This window comes from Miniopterus natalensis, chromosome 11 (genome assembly GCF_054644295.1).
Source record: "Miniopterus natalensis isolate mMinNat1 chromosome 11, mMinNat1.hap1, whole genome shotgun sequence".
Classification (NCBI taxonomy): domain Eukaryota; kingdom Metazoa; phylum Chordata; class Mammalia; order Chiroptera; family Miniopteridae; genus Miniopterus; species Miniopterus natalensis.
The window spans coordinates 60,396,303-60,409,285 of NC_142091.1; the positions used below are offsets into that span (position 1 = coordinate 60,396,303).

At 45.0% G+C, this 12,983-nt stretch overlaps 1 protein-coding gene across 2 annotated transcripts in view; it reads left to right on the forward strand.

Annotated features, from left to right (window-relative positions):
- The first annotated feature begins 2,335 nt into the window (after window positions 1-2,335).
- The window catches only part of NAT10 (N-acetyltransferase 10), a 37,749-nt gene continuing 27,101 nt past the window's right edge, over window positions 2,336-12,983 (forward strand). For both annotated transcript variants that reach the window (XR_001602672.2, XM_016206204.2), the window contains exons 1-8: window positions 2,336-2,626; window positions 4,454-4,576; window positions 4,994-5,085; window positions 7,473-7,644; window positions 8,863-8,985; window positions 10,561-10,622; window positions 12,064-12,178; window positions 12,272-12,379. Coding sequence is in view for 1 of the 2 variants with exons in the window: in XM_016206204.2 (XP_016061690.2) it covers window positions 4,469-4,576; window positions 4,994-5,085; window positions 7,473-7,644; window positions 8,863-8,985; window positions 10,561-10,622; window positions 12,064-12,178; window positions 12,272-12,379 (780 nt within the window). In the remaining variant the exon portion in view is untranslated. The remainder of the gene's footprint in view (window positions 2,627-4,453; window positions 4,577-4,993; window positions 5,086-7,472; window positions 7,645-8,862; window positions 8,986-10,560; window positions 10,623-12,063; window positions 12,179-12,271; window positions 12,380-12,983) is intronic.

Here is a 12,983-nt window from a genome sequence, read left to right on the forward strand (position 1 = left end):
GCAAAGCTTTAAGACATGCTTGTTATACTTAGGAGAGGAAAAAGCTTAAAGAAAACTCTTCGGTAGCCTTGATTTCTAAGAGGGCTGGACTACAGTATTCTCAACAGGTTTTTAATACCTTTAAACAGCTGTTCAGAAGCCTAATCCAGTCCCATGCAGAAGACTGGCACTTTGAGTTTATATAGTGAAATACCACCTAACCTATTAAAGCCAATTTCTAGAGTTCTATTATTTGTAAGTACTAGTTTCCTTTAAGTCTTGTGTTTATATTAGGGAGCCACTGTTTTAAGCCTCTAAATCTTCATTCATAAAAATTGGGTAGCCATTGCCAGGCATCATGGCAAACATTGAGCATTCAGTGGTGACAGAATCACTGTGGTTGCTGCTTTTACTGAAGATACTGATGTGTATTAGTATCACATTAAAGTGTAGCAAATGCCATGATGAAGCAACATGGTTGATAGATTTTAAGGCCATGACTGATTAAATATGACCTAGTCAAAAGGATCATGCAAGACTTCATTGAAATGGATAATTGAACTATAAGATTTAAAGAATGAGGAGTTATAAACTAGGCAAAGAAGGGGAGAATAGCATGTCCAAAGGTCCAGTCTCCAGTGACTGGGAAGGCTCTCTGGCTCAAGTGAAAGTTTGAGTACAGATGGAGCAGAGTGAGAAAGGCTGAAGAAATGTAAGCGCTACTATAGACTGCTTTATAGTTATATACCATGTTATGTTTTTGTAAGAATAGTTGGGAACTATTGAAGATTTTTGAGCTGTGTGTATAGGGAGAAGAATGGTGGGTCACCTAATAAATGCTATTTAAAGAACACTCAGTGCAGTGTTGAGAACAAAATGTACGGGTCAAGGGATGGCTGTTGAAGTAGCCCATGTAAATGGATTCTAAGTATTTTCTACCTATATCCTTTGCTGAGTTCTCCGGGCCTTGATTATCAGACTTCATCTCTAGCTAATGTTTTTCCCTAGGAGACCTCATCTGATCCCATGATTTTGACACAATTAGGATTTTAGTGCTAAATATTTCTAGGTCCCAAACTCTGAAACAGTTCATACTCAGTGTCTTCATTTGAATGTCATGAGTATGCCAAGTTGACCTCTTGATTAACCTACATTCATCCAGTTGCTCAGGGCAAATGTACCTTAGACATCATCTTTGATTTCCTTTCATACCTTATATCTAGTCCTTAAGCAACTCCGCATGGTTCTACTTGAAACTGAGTCATCTAGCATTTGTGACTTGTCAGCATTACCAGCTTAGAAGTTAACTACAGCTTATAATGATTCTCCTTGATTCTACTCTTGCTATAACTTTTGCACAGTGGCCAGAATGAGCCTTTTAAGAGGGCAAATTAGATTTTGTCACTTCCCTGTTTCTCAAACCGCAGTGGTTTCCCATCACATTATAAGTTCAGGTCTCTGTTTCATGTTCACCTCTAGCACAGTACCCTTAGTCACTTTTTACTCACTGGATACTTTAGTCTTAATACCACATAACACTTGCCTAGAATTATGGAACCTTCACAAGGGACAGGAACATTGTGGTTACTACCCCTTGTGTCTGGCATATTAACTTTTTGTTGAGTGAATTAAAAAAAATTGGATTAGATGGGTGGTGGCACTGATTACATAAGATTTGGAAGTGTCTTGATTTGAGGAAAGTTTCAGGGAGCAAGGGAAATGATTTCTACTTTAGATATACTGAATTTGAGGTGTCCAAGAAGAAATGTCAAGCAGTTGGATTTGTTTAGTTCGACTATCTGGCCCAAAGACAATGTAAAAGTATGTATGGGTGGGTGGCCCTTATAGTCATGTTCTTAGACGAGTTCTCCAGGGAGTTGAACTGGGGCAGTAAATGAACAAGAGCTGAGCCGCGGAGCTGGTTTTCAGAAGGGCGCCAGTATTGGATGGCCGTAGGCCTACAGGGAACCTGCAAAGTACAGCGGCTGCAATGGGTAGAAACCAGACTACAAGGTCACCGACTAGGCGTGAGGAGGGTCAAGTGAGATAAATGAAATAAAGGTCTGTTGATCGGGGTTTCTCATCTAGTCACATTAAAATGGTAAGGTATTTAGGAGGATCGGTAAAATTACGCACAGGTCCCAGAAACCAGTCGTCTCGCATAACCAGGCTAACATCGAAAACCCTGAATTAATTACCACGTGCTGCCCTGCACCTATCTGAGCACGCGAGTTATCCCCGGCTCAGAGGCAGCGGTGAGGGTGCGGACATCGCTATGCTTATTTTGGCCTTGGTAGCTCGGTATCTTAATTTCGATACGAAGAGAGCCAAATTACATTCTGCACCACGGGCAGAGGTTACACAGCCGCGGCCGCGACAGGTCGTAGCTCCGCCTCCCAGGCCTTTACGTCATCACCCAAAGACAGGACTGAGAAAGGTCCCCCTTCGCTCGCCGTCGCCGCACTGAGTGCGCTGGGGCGCTCCGCCTACCAGCGCCTGAGCGGGACGCGCGGCGCCGAGCCCGGCGAACTCTGGGAGCCTGCGTCAGGCGCCCGCTAGGGGCAGTCTGCTGCGCCGTGGTCCTCCGGCGGTCGTTCGGCGCCCCACGTGCTTCTGCTATTTGGAATTCGCCTAGCTCGGGACGCAGGTACTTCTTACGGGATGGGTGGGGTGGGGTGGGTGCCGAGGTCGGTGTCCGTGTCCTTGGGCCCGGAGGAGACTGGTTCGAAGACGATGGCTCTGCATCCGTACCTCTGCCCGGCCCACGCCAACTGCCACCCCACCTGGGCGCTCCTGGTTGACAGAAGCGTCTTCCCCAGTGGGCAGCCACTCGGGCGTGCTTCTCGAGCGCTCTCGGGGGTTGCGTGGCTCCGTTTCCACCCCCTAGGGACCTCTAGCTGGGGGACTAAGGTGACGGTGGGTGACAACCCTTGCTTTCCGCGGAGCTTTCCCACAGTTCCTCGTTGCTGCGCTGGGCATTGAATGAGGCAATCTGATTCCAGATATCCCCCCACACTGCTCGTTTATTTATACTCTTCATTCAGCAGTCACATTCAGGACTTCCATTTGTTTACCACTACACCTAGGACGGTGCCTGGCACGTAGATGCTATGTATATTTGTTGGACTATAGACAGTGAATGAAAAATACTCACGGTTTTCCTCCTCCAAGGCCTTCCTCATCCATTAAGCCTTCCATGGCAACGCCAAGCCACAGTAATCTCAGACTTTTATCAGAAACCAGGACTTCGTCTGGTACTACTTCTGGGCCTCCCACAGTAACTAGAGCAAAAAGCAGTCTGTGTCCCTAACTTACTGTGTCCTGTCCCAGTAATTAGTTACTAATTGATTATAATGGAGTCTTTATGTGGCCTGACACACAGCGGAGAAACTGGGCAGGTTGGAAAACACTGGAAAGACCTCAGGCTTTCGAGACAGGCAGACTTGAGTGTGAGTCCTGTCTCCATAGATTTTCTTCCTTGGGATGCTTGAGTATTTATACTTGCTCCTTTCCTTATAAAATGGGAACCACTGATTGTGACACAGTGCATATAATAAAATAAAACTGCTAAATCCCATGTTTGGACTGGGAAATTAGGAAAGTTAAGGCAGGGTTAAGGTTCAATTAATGAGCTTTATGTTTAGAATGTAGCAGGCACTAGAGTTTCTAAGTAACATTTTAAATTTTATATTCTAACTATAATATATCTGATGTTTTTTGGTGTATTTATTGTGGTAATGATGTAATATTTTATTGTATGTAATTACAATAACTTTTGAGGTCTGTCTGCTACAGGCTTCAGTATGGTTTTTCCTCCCTTGAGGAACCAATTGGACGCATTTCATCATAGTGGTCATTGATTTCTTTTCCCTGACTTTATTAGTAATGCATGTGACTTTTTAAAAAGTAAAACTCCAAAAAAAGAAGAAAATAAGAATCACCTACAACCTCAAATCGAGAAATAACTACTTTATATCTTGGTGTTTTCTTCTAGTTTTTTTCTTTCTCTATGTATTATGTATATGCATAAAAAACCAGTATCATACTTAATCTTGCCATGTTATTTCCTCATAAGCATCTATATTCATATCCTTAATTTTTTAATGATTTTGAAAAAGTTTTATTGAAAACTGCCTTATTATCTCATAAATACACCATTATATAGTTATAGTTTAATCATTCTATTTTTTTGAACATTGTTTCTGATTTTTTAAAATACCCCTCCATAGACATGTGAATTACAGCTTTCCTGTTGACTTCCCATCTTGAGGGAAAATTTCCTTTACCTTCCAAGCCTCAGCTTCCTAATCTAAAAAATGAGGGTGATGTCTTCCCCAGGGAGCTGTTTGAGGGTTAAGATGGTACCTATAAATGTACCTAGTACAGTCCCTGACCCCACAGGAAGCAGCAGTTAATGGTCCTCACCGAGAATCTGGTGCTCATGTCCAATGTGTTTCTTTTCTTTCTGTTTCAGTGATAGTATTTCATCATGCATCGGAAGAAAGTAGATAACCGAATCCGGATTCTCATAGAGAATGGTGTAGCTGAGCGGCAAAGGTCTCTCTTTGTTGTGGTTGGAGATCGAGGGAAAGATCAGGTAAGACCTGGTACATGCTTCCTGACTTACTGTGTCCTGTCCCAAAGAGTCAGCATGTTACAGGCCCTCTTGGGTTTTAGTACATAATGACATTAAGGTCCCTTGACTGGTTTCCTTTAAGTAAAATGCCTACTGGGTAATCTTCCTTTGTTTATTTGTAAGTGACAAAAATCTCTGTGTTTAAAATTATTAGCAGACAGGTTAACAGCTTTTGATGCCTGGGGTGTTCGTCTGAGCACAAAGTTAAGTATATGTGACCTGGCTTCTAGTCCCAGCTTGAGTACTACTTGCCTTGTGACCTTGGGCACTTCCCTGGCCCTCAGTTTAGTTTCCACATCTGTCAAATGAGGTCTTGGTCCTGGCAGACTCAAAGACCTCTTTTTGTTCTGAGATTCTGTGACTTTTTTTCTTTGGCAGGTGGTCATACTCCATCACATGTTGTCCAAAGCAACTGTGAAGGCTCGGCCTTCAGTGCTGTGGTGTTATAAGAAAGAGCTGGGGTTTAGCAGGTAAGCTCGGACCTTTGAGTGTCCCATGATACTTACAATTCCTGTTTGTCAGTTAAATGCCAGAAAATGACTCCCTGACATAGTTTTTCGGGGATTGTTAGTGGAGGTGCTATCTCTGAGGACACTTCCAAATAGAGAAAATAATAGAATTGGTGTCCTTTCTTCATTCCTGACGTTTCAGATCATTTTCATGCTCTTTAAGTCCCTAGTGCAATTTCTTGCTTTCCACAGGTGATTTTTCTTTCTACTTTTCTAAACCCATTTTATGTAAGTTCCTTCAATTGCCTCTTCTTACCTCAGGCTTACTTCACGTTTTTTCACTCTCCCTTTTCGCTCTTTTGTTTCTGAGGAGGATGTACCTTATCCAATGTTTAAAGCAAACCCCCTGATCTACTCTGGATTTCTTCTCCAGCTGCTTTCAGGACCTGTACCTTCTTTCCTCGCCGGACACTTTGTACCCCTTTGAAACTTTCTCCTCTTTCCTGTCAATTATGCTCAGCTCTCTCGGTTCTCAAACAGTAATAATAATCTACATACCCAGCTTTATCCCTCAGGGCAGCATTTTCTCTCATTCTTTTTGCCAAACATCTTGAAACAGAAGCCTTTTGCACTTCCTGGCAACATCTGCTCTCGGGCTGCTTCTGCCATCGTGACCAAATTGTGCTCTTGGAAATCATTGGTGACCTGATACCTAATGTGGTAACTTTTCTTCGTCTTTTTCCTTCTTTCCAGAGCTCTTCCTTCACTATTTTACTGCTGTGTGCGACACTATCTTGGCCTTTCTTACTTTTTTGAAGCTGTGAACTTAAGACTTGTAGTTGTAAGTAGCAGACCTCCAACACAAACACACTTAGGCACCAAGGGAGTTTCTTGGTGTGTAGGGGATAGCTCATGAGCCCTCGGGGATGAATGAGGCTTCAGCGCTGCTTCGGGATGCAGAGCGAGAGTGCCGATGCTCCCAGTCCTGCTTGTTCTCTCGACTCTATGTCTGCTCTCTTTTTTCCCTCTTTAGCTCAGCTTTCTATTTTCTGTTGTCCCCGTTGCATAAACAGCACTTGAGTTTTACATGTTTCAGGTTCAGCTATGTGGAAATCAGTCTTTCTCCCAAATTCATGTGGAAAGACACCCCCCACCCCCTCTGGGCCAGGGGAGGTGGGTCATTCACTTAGTAGAAACTTGGCAGTTCTACCTACAAGTCTGTGTGTGGAGGACTACGGCGTGCGTAGTGCTGTCACTTGGCAGATAACCTCAGAAATGCTCTCCTTTCTTGGCCTCTAGGTCACGTACTCAGACCACTTTCCTGAACTCTTCTCTTTCCCTCGATCTTATTTTCTTCTATGCTAAGCCCAGCCAGCATGTGTGATTCTGTCCTTGGGCCTCTTCTCCTTTATTCCCAAATGTGTTTGTCTCTGATATTGACTCTGAAGTCCTGTCTCCAGCTCTGGCTGCTCTGTGCTGTGGCTAAACTTCCTGCCTTTGCACCTGCTACCTCTTGTGCGCTGGATGCCACTCCCACCTCTGTCATTACCTACCGGATGCTCCTCACTTCTCAGCGCCTGCCTCCTTCCTGAAGCTTTTCCTCAGTCTCTCAGTCACACCTCTTCAGCACTAGTCTCTTCTTACGGTGCCTGTCACCCTATCTTTTCCCTCTCTCTTGATACAGTCCTTTGCACAGTGATCTTTTTTTACTTCCAGGTGATAAGTTCATTTGGTTAGGAAGCCTCTCCAGTTTATCTTTTTATTTTCATGTGATCTGGCATGTTTGTAGTAGTTGCTCAGCAATATTTGTTGAGTTGAATGTATTGTTAACAGGCTCTAAAGTTATTTTAATTTTACTCAGTCCAAAGGCTAAATTTGATTACTTTATCTCCTTATATCCTCTATCAGTGTTGTCTGAGGTTAGAGCTGTCCTTGTGGACTTGATCCCACAGTCTGGGAAGGAAGTGGATGAATTTGTTTAGGAAAGCTGAATACAATAACCTGCCATCACCATGCCTTTCCCAGGTCTTCTGGGGAGCAGCACCGTGTAGCTGAAGCAGTGGCTTGAAGCTGAGTTAATGAGGTCACCGAAGTTGGTTTCAAGCTCTGACTCTGGCCAAAAGAGGTTTAGGTACTCGTGAAGTATCTGCTGAAATGACAGCAGAATAGCAGAGTTCACACACAGGCATGCCTCTGTCTCCCTCCACAGCCTGGCTTCCTAACCACTCTGCTCCAGTGCCACTCAGTTTTCTTTACCTTTCAAGGGAGCGGATCAGCCCTACAATTTCCCAGTTCCCTCCTAGCTTTGAGGATCTAAGTGGGAGATCCTTCGCTTATCCCCTGCTCCCAGTTCTTTAGCTCCTCTGGTTAACTGGCTCTCATGGGATGGGGTGTGTGTGTGATTGCAGTCACCGGAAGAAAAGAATGCGTCAGCTGCAGAAGAAAATAAAGAATGGGACACTGAACATAAAGCAAGATGACCCTTTTGAACTCTTTGTCGCTGCCACAAACATTCGCTACTGCTACTACAATGAAACCCACAAGATCCTGGGCAATACCTTCGGCATGTGTGTTCTCCAGGTGGGTGATGGCTTACAGCCTGGGACTGGGGTTAGCATTCAGGGGGTGGGGTGCTGGGCTGCCTGGTTCCCCAGGGGAGCAGGTGTATAGGAAAAGAGAAGACTCACATGGACCCTACTCCCCCAGGCATTATTGGTGGAATATTTAGCCACTTTTGAAAGGAAATGATCAATTCATCCCATATTAAAAGAAAATTTTCTATTTAAAGTTGCAGTTGTCTAGACATATCAAAACTGGCAGTGATGTTCTGTCACAACTGGTTCTCATGGGCTAACGCTTATAAAGAAGCACTGTGAACTTCAAGTGACCCTGGCACCCTAGGTCTTTAATGGAACTAACCAAAGACTTTGGTGACAAGTGAGCAATTGGACTTGTTTTAAACAACTGGGTACACACCTGTGCACTCATGTCTTGTCCGGAGTGCTTGACTAGCCTCACCACCACCCCTCCCCTCCCCCACCCCCCTTCTAGTCCTTACACTCCCCTTACTCTTCCCCCTCAGAACTACCAGTGAATTTCCTCACTGGTGTGTATGCTTTTGCCTGGCCAGTTAATAGATGAAGTTTCACATTTTTCTTTGTTTTGAGCTCTGGTGGCCTTTGTTTTATTCTTTGATTCACAAAAAAAGACATTTAAGCACAAATCCCCACATTTGGGTATGTACGTATTATCTACATGTACTCTTATGATTACATACATTATAAAACATGTTAAGAAATGTGGATTATGAATAGGAGTTCTATTTTTTTTCTGCCTTCCAGTGGATTGTCTCATCCATTCTGCCTCATTCTCACCTGATTACTGATAGAAAGGGAGTGTTGTTAAGCTCACTGTTACCAGTTTCAGCGATGATGGCTCCTTTAAGCAGTGGCTCCCCCGTGTGGTGCAGTTGAGTTTGTCAAACAGTTTCCATCTATAAACGTATCAAAAGATGAAAGAGATGTTTCTGAAATTCAAGTGTGAATCAATGAAGATTGGAGGACTGCTGTCTAAATAGGATTATTAGAAACACTTGGTATATAAAACCAGGAGCACCCATTCTCCTGTGGTAGCCCTAAATAAGGGGCTGTGTGTGTGTATCTCCAGTGAGTTGGGCGAGGGATATGGTCTTGAGTTTGTACTCTGAAGCTCTCCTTTTGCTTTAGTACCTGGCCCTTGGTTGAGCTTCCCTGTGGGTATTCTGCACGATCAGCCCTTTCTAAGATCTCCTTCTTCCAGGATTTTGAAGCTTTGACTCCAAACTTGCTGGCCAGGACTGTAGAAACAGTGGAAGGCGGTGGGCTGGTGGTTATTCTCCTACGGACCATGAATTCACTCAAGCAGTTATACACGATGACCATGGTAAGTGTTTTTTAACTTAATTGTGGAGAGTTCAAATCAACCTGTGTTCTTACTGTCAGTCACTTTTAAGAATTCCTGTTGAGCAACTCTAGTGAGCGGTCAGCACAGTCTCTGTGCTGGGAGCTCTTTGACTGCAGCTAATGAGAAAGTCAATGCAGAGAATACTCAGTGGCCCTGAGTGTGCCTAGGAATGTCTCTGAATTTTGCATTTGCTGCCGAGCATTTGCAAATTCTATACCAGTTAGATTCAGATGTGATGCAGCTGTTACAGAGTTAAATTTCTGAAGTAGTAATCACAGAAACTCATGCCAGTGCCTAATTTTGTGTATTGCAGAAAAGGGGCTGTGCACAGTGTTCCTCATTGGCCTCTATCCTAATGGATAATGGAAGACCATTTGCCAGTTCCACTCCCACGTTAATAAGAACTTTGACTCTGGGAGGGGTAGTTTTCTTCTAAAGCTGAGGATATGGTTAGGAGTGGGGATATGTCTTATCGGATGCCACGTGGGTCTCTGAGCAGCAGGCTTGTAGTCCTGTCCACAGCCTAGCTGCGTGGAAATGGTGTTAGAATTGGCCTCAGGTTTGAGTGAGCCGGATTCATCTGGTGAAATGGACTTTGCTCAAATCTTGATTCCTGTTACCACTACTCCTCCCTTACTTGTGACTTCAGCCCCTCTGGCCTCCTTGAAAGTCCTCAGACATGCCCAGCACAGTCTTACCTCAGGGCCTTTGCACTTGCTGTTCCCATGCAAAATGTCTGTGTGGCTCACTTCCTCACTTCACTCAAGTCCCTGCTCAAATATCACCTCTTCAGTGTGGTCTTTTCTCACACCCTGTTGAGAATAGGTGGTTTTGTTGGCCACTCCTTTAACCTGATTTATTTTTCTTTAAAGCATTTTACAGCTCCTGCTAGTCTTTAAACTGCACAAGAGCAGGGACTTAGTTTTCTTCCTGGAAGAGTGCCTGGTCTTTAGTAAACACTCATTAAATATTTATGAATGAACAAATGACTTTGTGCCCACAGCACTGTTTGTTCTTCCTCCCTCTCTTACTTGGCTGCCTGCTTATCACCTCAGAGGGCCTTCCCTCACTGCCCCGTATAAGTAGTAACTCCCCATTTGTTATTACTGCACCCTGCTTTTCATTTGTAGCATTTGCCAAAACTTGTATCTGGTTACTCATTTGTCCCCCTCTAATCATGACGCTATAAGCCCACGAGAACAGAGGTCATGCTGTATTAAACACCAGTGTGCGCCCAGCATGTCTGGCATTCTTGGTATGTATTTTTATTGAATGAATGAATACATTTTATGATGCTGGGTAAAATGTGGAAAAAGTCAAAGGTGAGGTGAGGGCAGTTTGTTGTAATAAGTAACATTACATTTGGTGTTGGATCCCAGTTCTAGAAGATGGCATCTGGCCAGTTCAGTGCAGCAGGTTATGGAGAAGTGGATTTCTTTTCCAACAGCGTCGTCAGCACCTCTTTTATCCCAGGGCTGCCTGATAGAACTTCACGTTTGGATCCTGAGCCTCAGCCCCCTGTGGATGCCTTTGTTAATGGATGTTCTCTTCTAGGATGTGCATTCAAGATACAGAACTGAGGCCCATCAGGATGTGGTGGGAAGATTTAATGAAAGGTAGGTCCGCAGCACGTTTCTCAGCCCCTTTATTGTGGGAACCACTGTGGGAGGAACATTTTTATCTTGGAGCCAACTGAGAGCTGTGCTTCTGTCTGAGGGAAGTAGTACAGGAGTCCAAAGCGGTGAGATTTCTGACAGGAGCAGTTGTGAAAGTAACTGGAAGCAATAAAAGACAGTGGGAAGCAAGGGCCAGGAGACCTGGATTCTGTCTGGCTCCTGGCCTCAACCAAGCCACTCTCCCTCTCCGCTCTTAGCTTACTCATCTATAAAAGGGGCGATTCGTCTGGGTCACTGTTTCCCAAAATGTGTTTTGCAGAACACTAGTGTTTTAAGAGGAACCTTATGACAAAAGGGTCTTATAGCCCAGTGTGTCTGGCAAATGCTGGTATGGTTTTCCTTTACGAAGAGTTACATTACCCTGTTGTAGCCTCTGCAAGTCTTGTAGCAGCAGGGACCTGTTTAACTGATGGTTTCCCAAATTTATATGGCCATAGGGCCCTTTTTAGGGAACACCAGGTAGCCACCTGTGAAACACCTTAGAAACTGTGGCCTAGATCACTAGTTCTCAACCAGAGCAGTTTTGCCCTAGGGTAATTTGGCAATGCATGGCGTCATTTTGATTGTCATAACTTGGGGAAAGGGGGTTTGGTAGAGGGTGCTACTGGTACCTACCAGGTAGAGGCCAGGGATGCTGCTAAACAGCTTAAAAGGCACAGAACAGCCCTTTCAACTGAGGATGATCTGGTCTGAAATGCCAGTAGTGCTGAGGTTTAGAAATCCTGGCCTTGGTGAACCCTGAGCCTTTCGAATTTTCACTGTCTCTGAGATGAACTCACCAGGAGTAGGCCAGGAAGTTACTGTGGGCTCGGCTCCCAGGTAGAACCGAAGCCTATGAAAGTAGCCTGTGAGGCCTTTTTCCTGCATTTGTGGGAGAAGTTTCAGTTTCGTAGCCAAACGTTTTTCTACATGCAAGAATGTTTATGTTATATTTCTTAAGGGAGCTTTCCTGTCCTCCCTTTTCTTTTTTTCTTCCTTGTGACAGAAGGTAAATCCATTTGCTTACTTCTCCCCATGTGAGCAGTGAGCATATGCGGGGTGGGTTTGCAGTGCCCCACTTAAGACACTGTAGTGCTGAGTGGTGAGAAGCATGCAGGAAGAGCCAGATGGCTCAGGGAACAGTGGTGCTGTGCACAGGAGGAGCGCTTGGAGTCAGTCTCAAGAGAGTCTTGGTTTTCTTCTCTTACTGCATAAAGTGTGGTCGGGTGCCCCATAGAGGAGGCTCAGAATCTCCTCACATTGCTCTTCGACTGGGTTGGCTTTCTCTGGCTTTCTCAGACACCTGAGGCCAAATGATTTCCCTGAAGAAAAGCCACACTTTTGTTGTGTAGACATTGGTCCCCTTCCCCCCACACCTCATTATGGTGGTTTTGTTCCTCAGATTTATTCTATCTTTGGCCTCTTGTAAGAAGTGTCTTGTCATTGATGACCAGCTCAACATCCTGCCCATCTCCTCCCACGCCGCCAGCATTGAGGCCCTACCTCCCCAGACCCCGGTGAGTCAGCCAGGGGTCTGAGAACCTGGGGGAGGCTGCATTTTCTGTTGGACACTCCCGTGGCAGTGGCAAACCTTCTCTTCTCTCTGGTAGGATGAGAGTCTTGGTCCTTCTGATCTGGAGCTGAAGGAATTGAAGGAGAGCTTGCAGGACACGCAGCCCGTGGGCGTGTTGGTAGACTGCTGCAAGACCCTAGACCAGGTGAGTGTGGCAGTCAGAAGTTCCCTGCCCCAGTATAAATAGCACAGAGGGAAACTGTAGCATGCAGAAAGCAACGGAAGCCAGGTTAGGACGAGTCAAGACTTGGATCCTCTCTGGGGAAGGCGTTTTCTCTTGCTCCTACTCATGCAGTGACAGCAGGGCTGTTCTGTCTTATCTGGGTTCACAACAGAAGTTCGGGGATTACCTCGCCCCCGCATCTCCCATTAATAGTAGTTCAGGGAGCTGGGGTTGGGGGGGAGACAGATTAAATTTAAAGAGGAATTTCCTCAGTGCTTTTCCCAAGAGAGGGTGTTATGCCTGTGTTCTTTCATTTGAATTAAGTTTTGATCACATAAAAGTTTTTGCTTTTGCCTTGTATAGGAGTGAGAGGAGAGCTTGAGGACCCTTGTACTTACTCTGGTTCCAGTGTGAGGCCTGGAGAGGGCCCTGTGGGGTCAGGTGTACCTGATCTTTAGTGCAGATGGCAGGCTGGGTGGGAGCTGCCAGGATGTAGTTTTCTGCTCACTGAGATGGCCATGGCTGGTAAACTTGGCTTCTTTGGTAGTTCCTGGGCTGTGCTGGGACCTGACGGTATGGCCCCAAG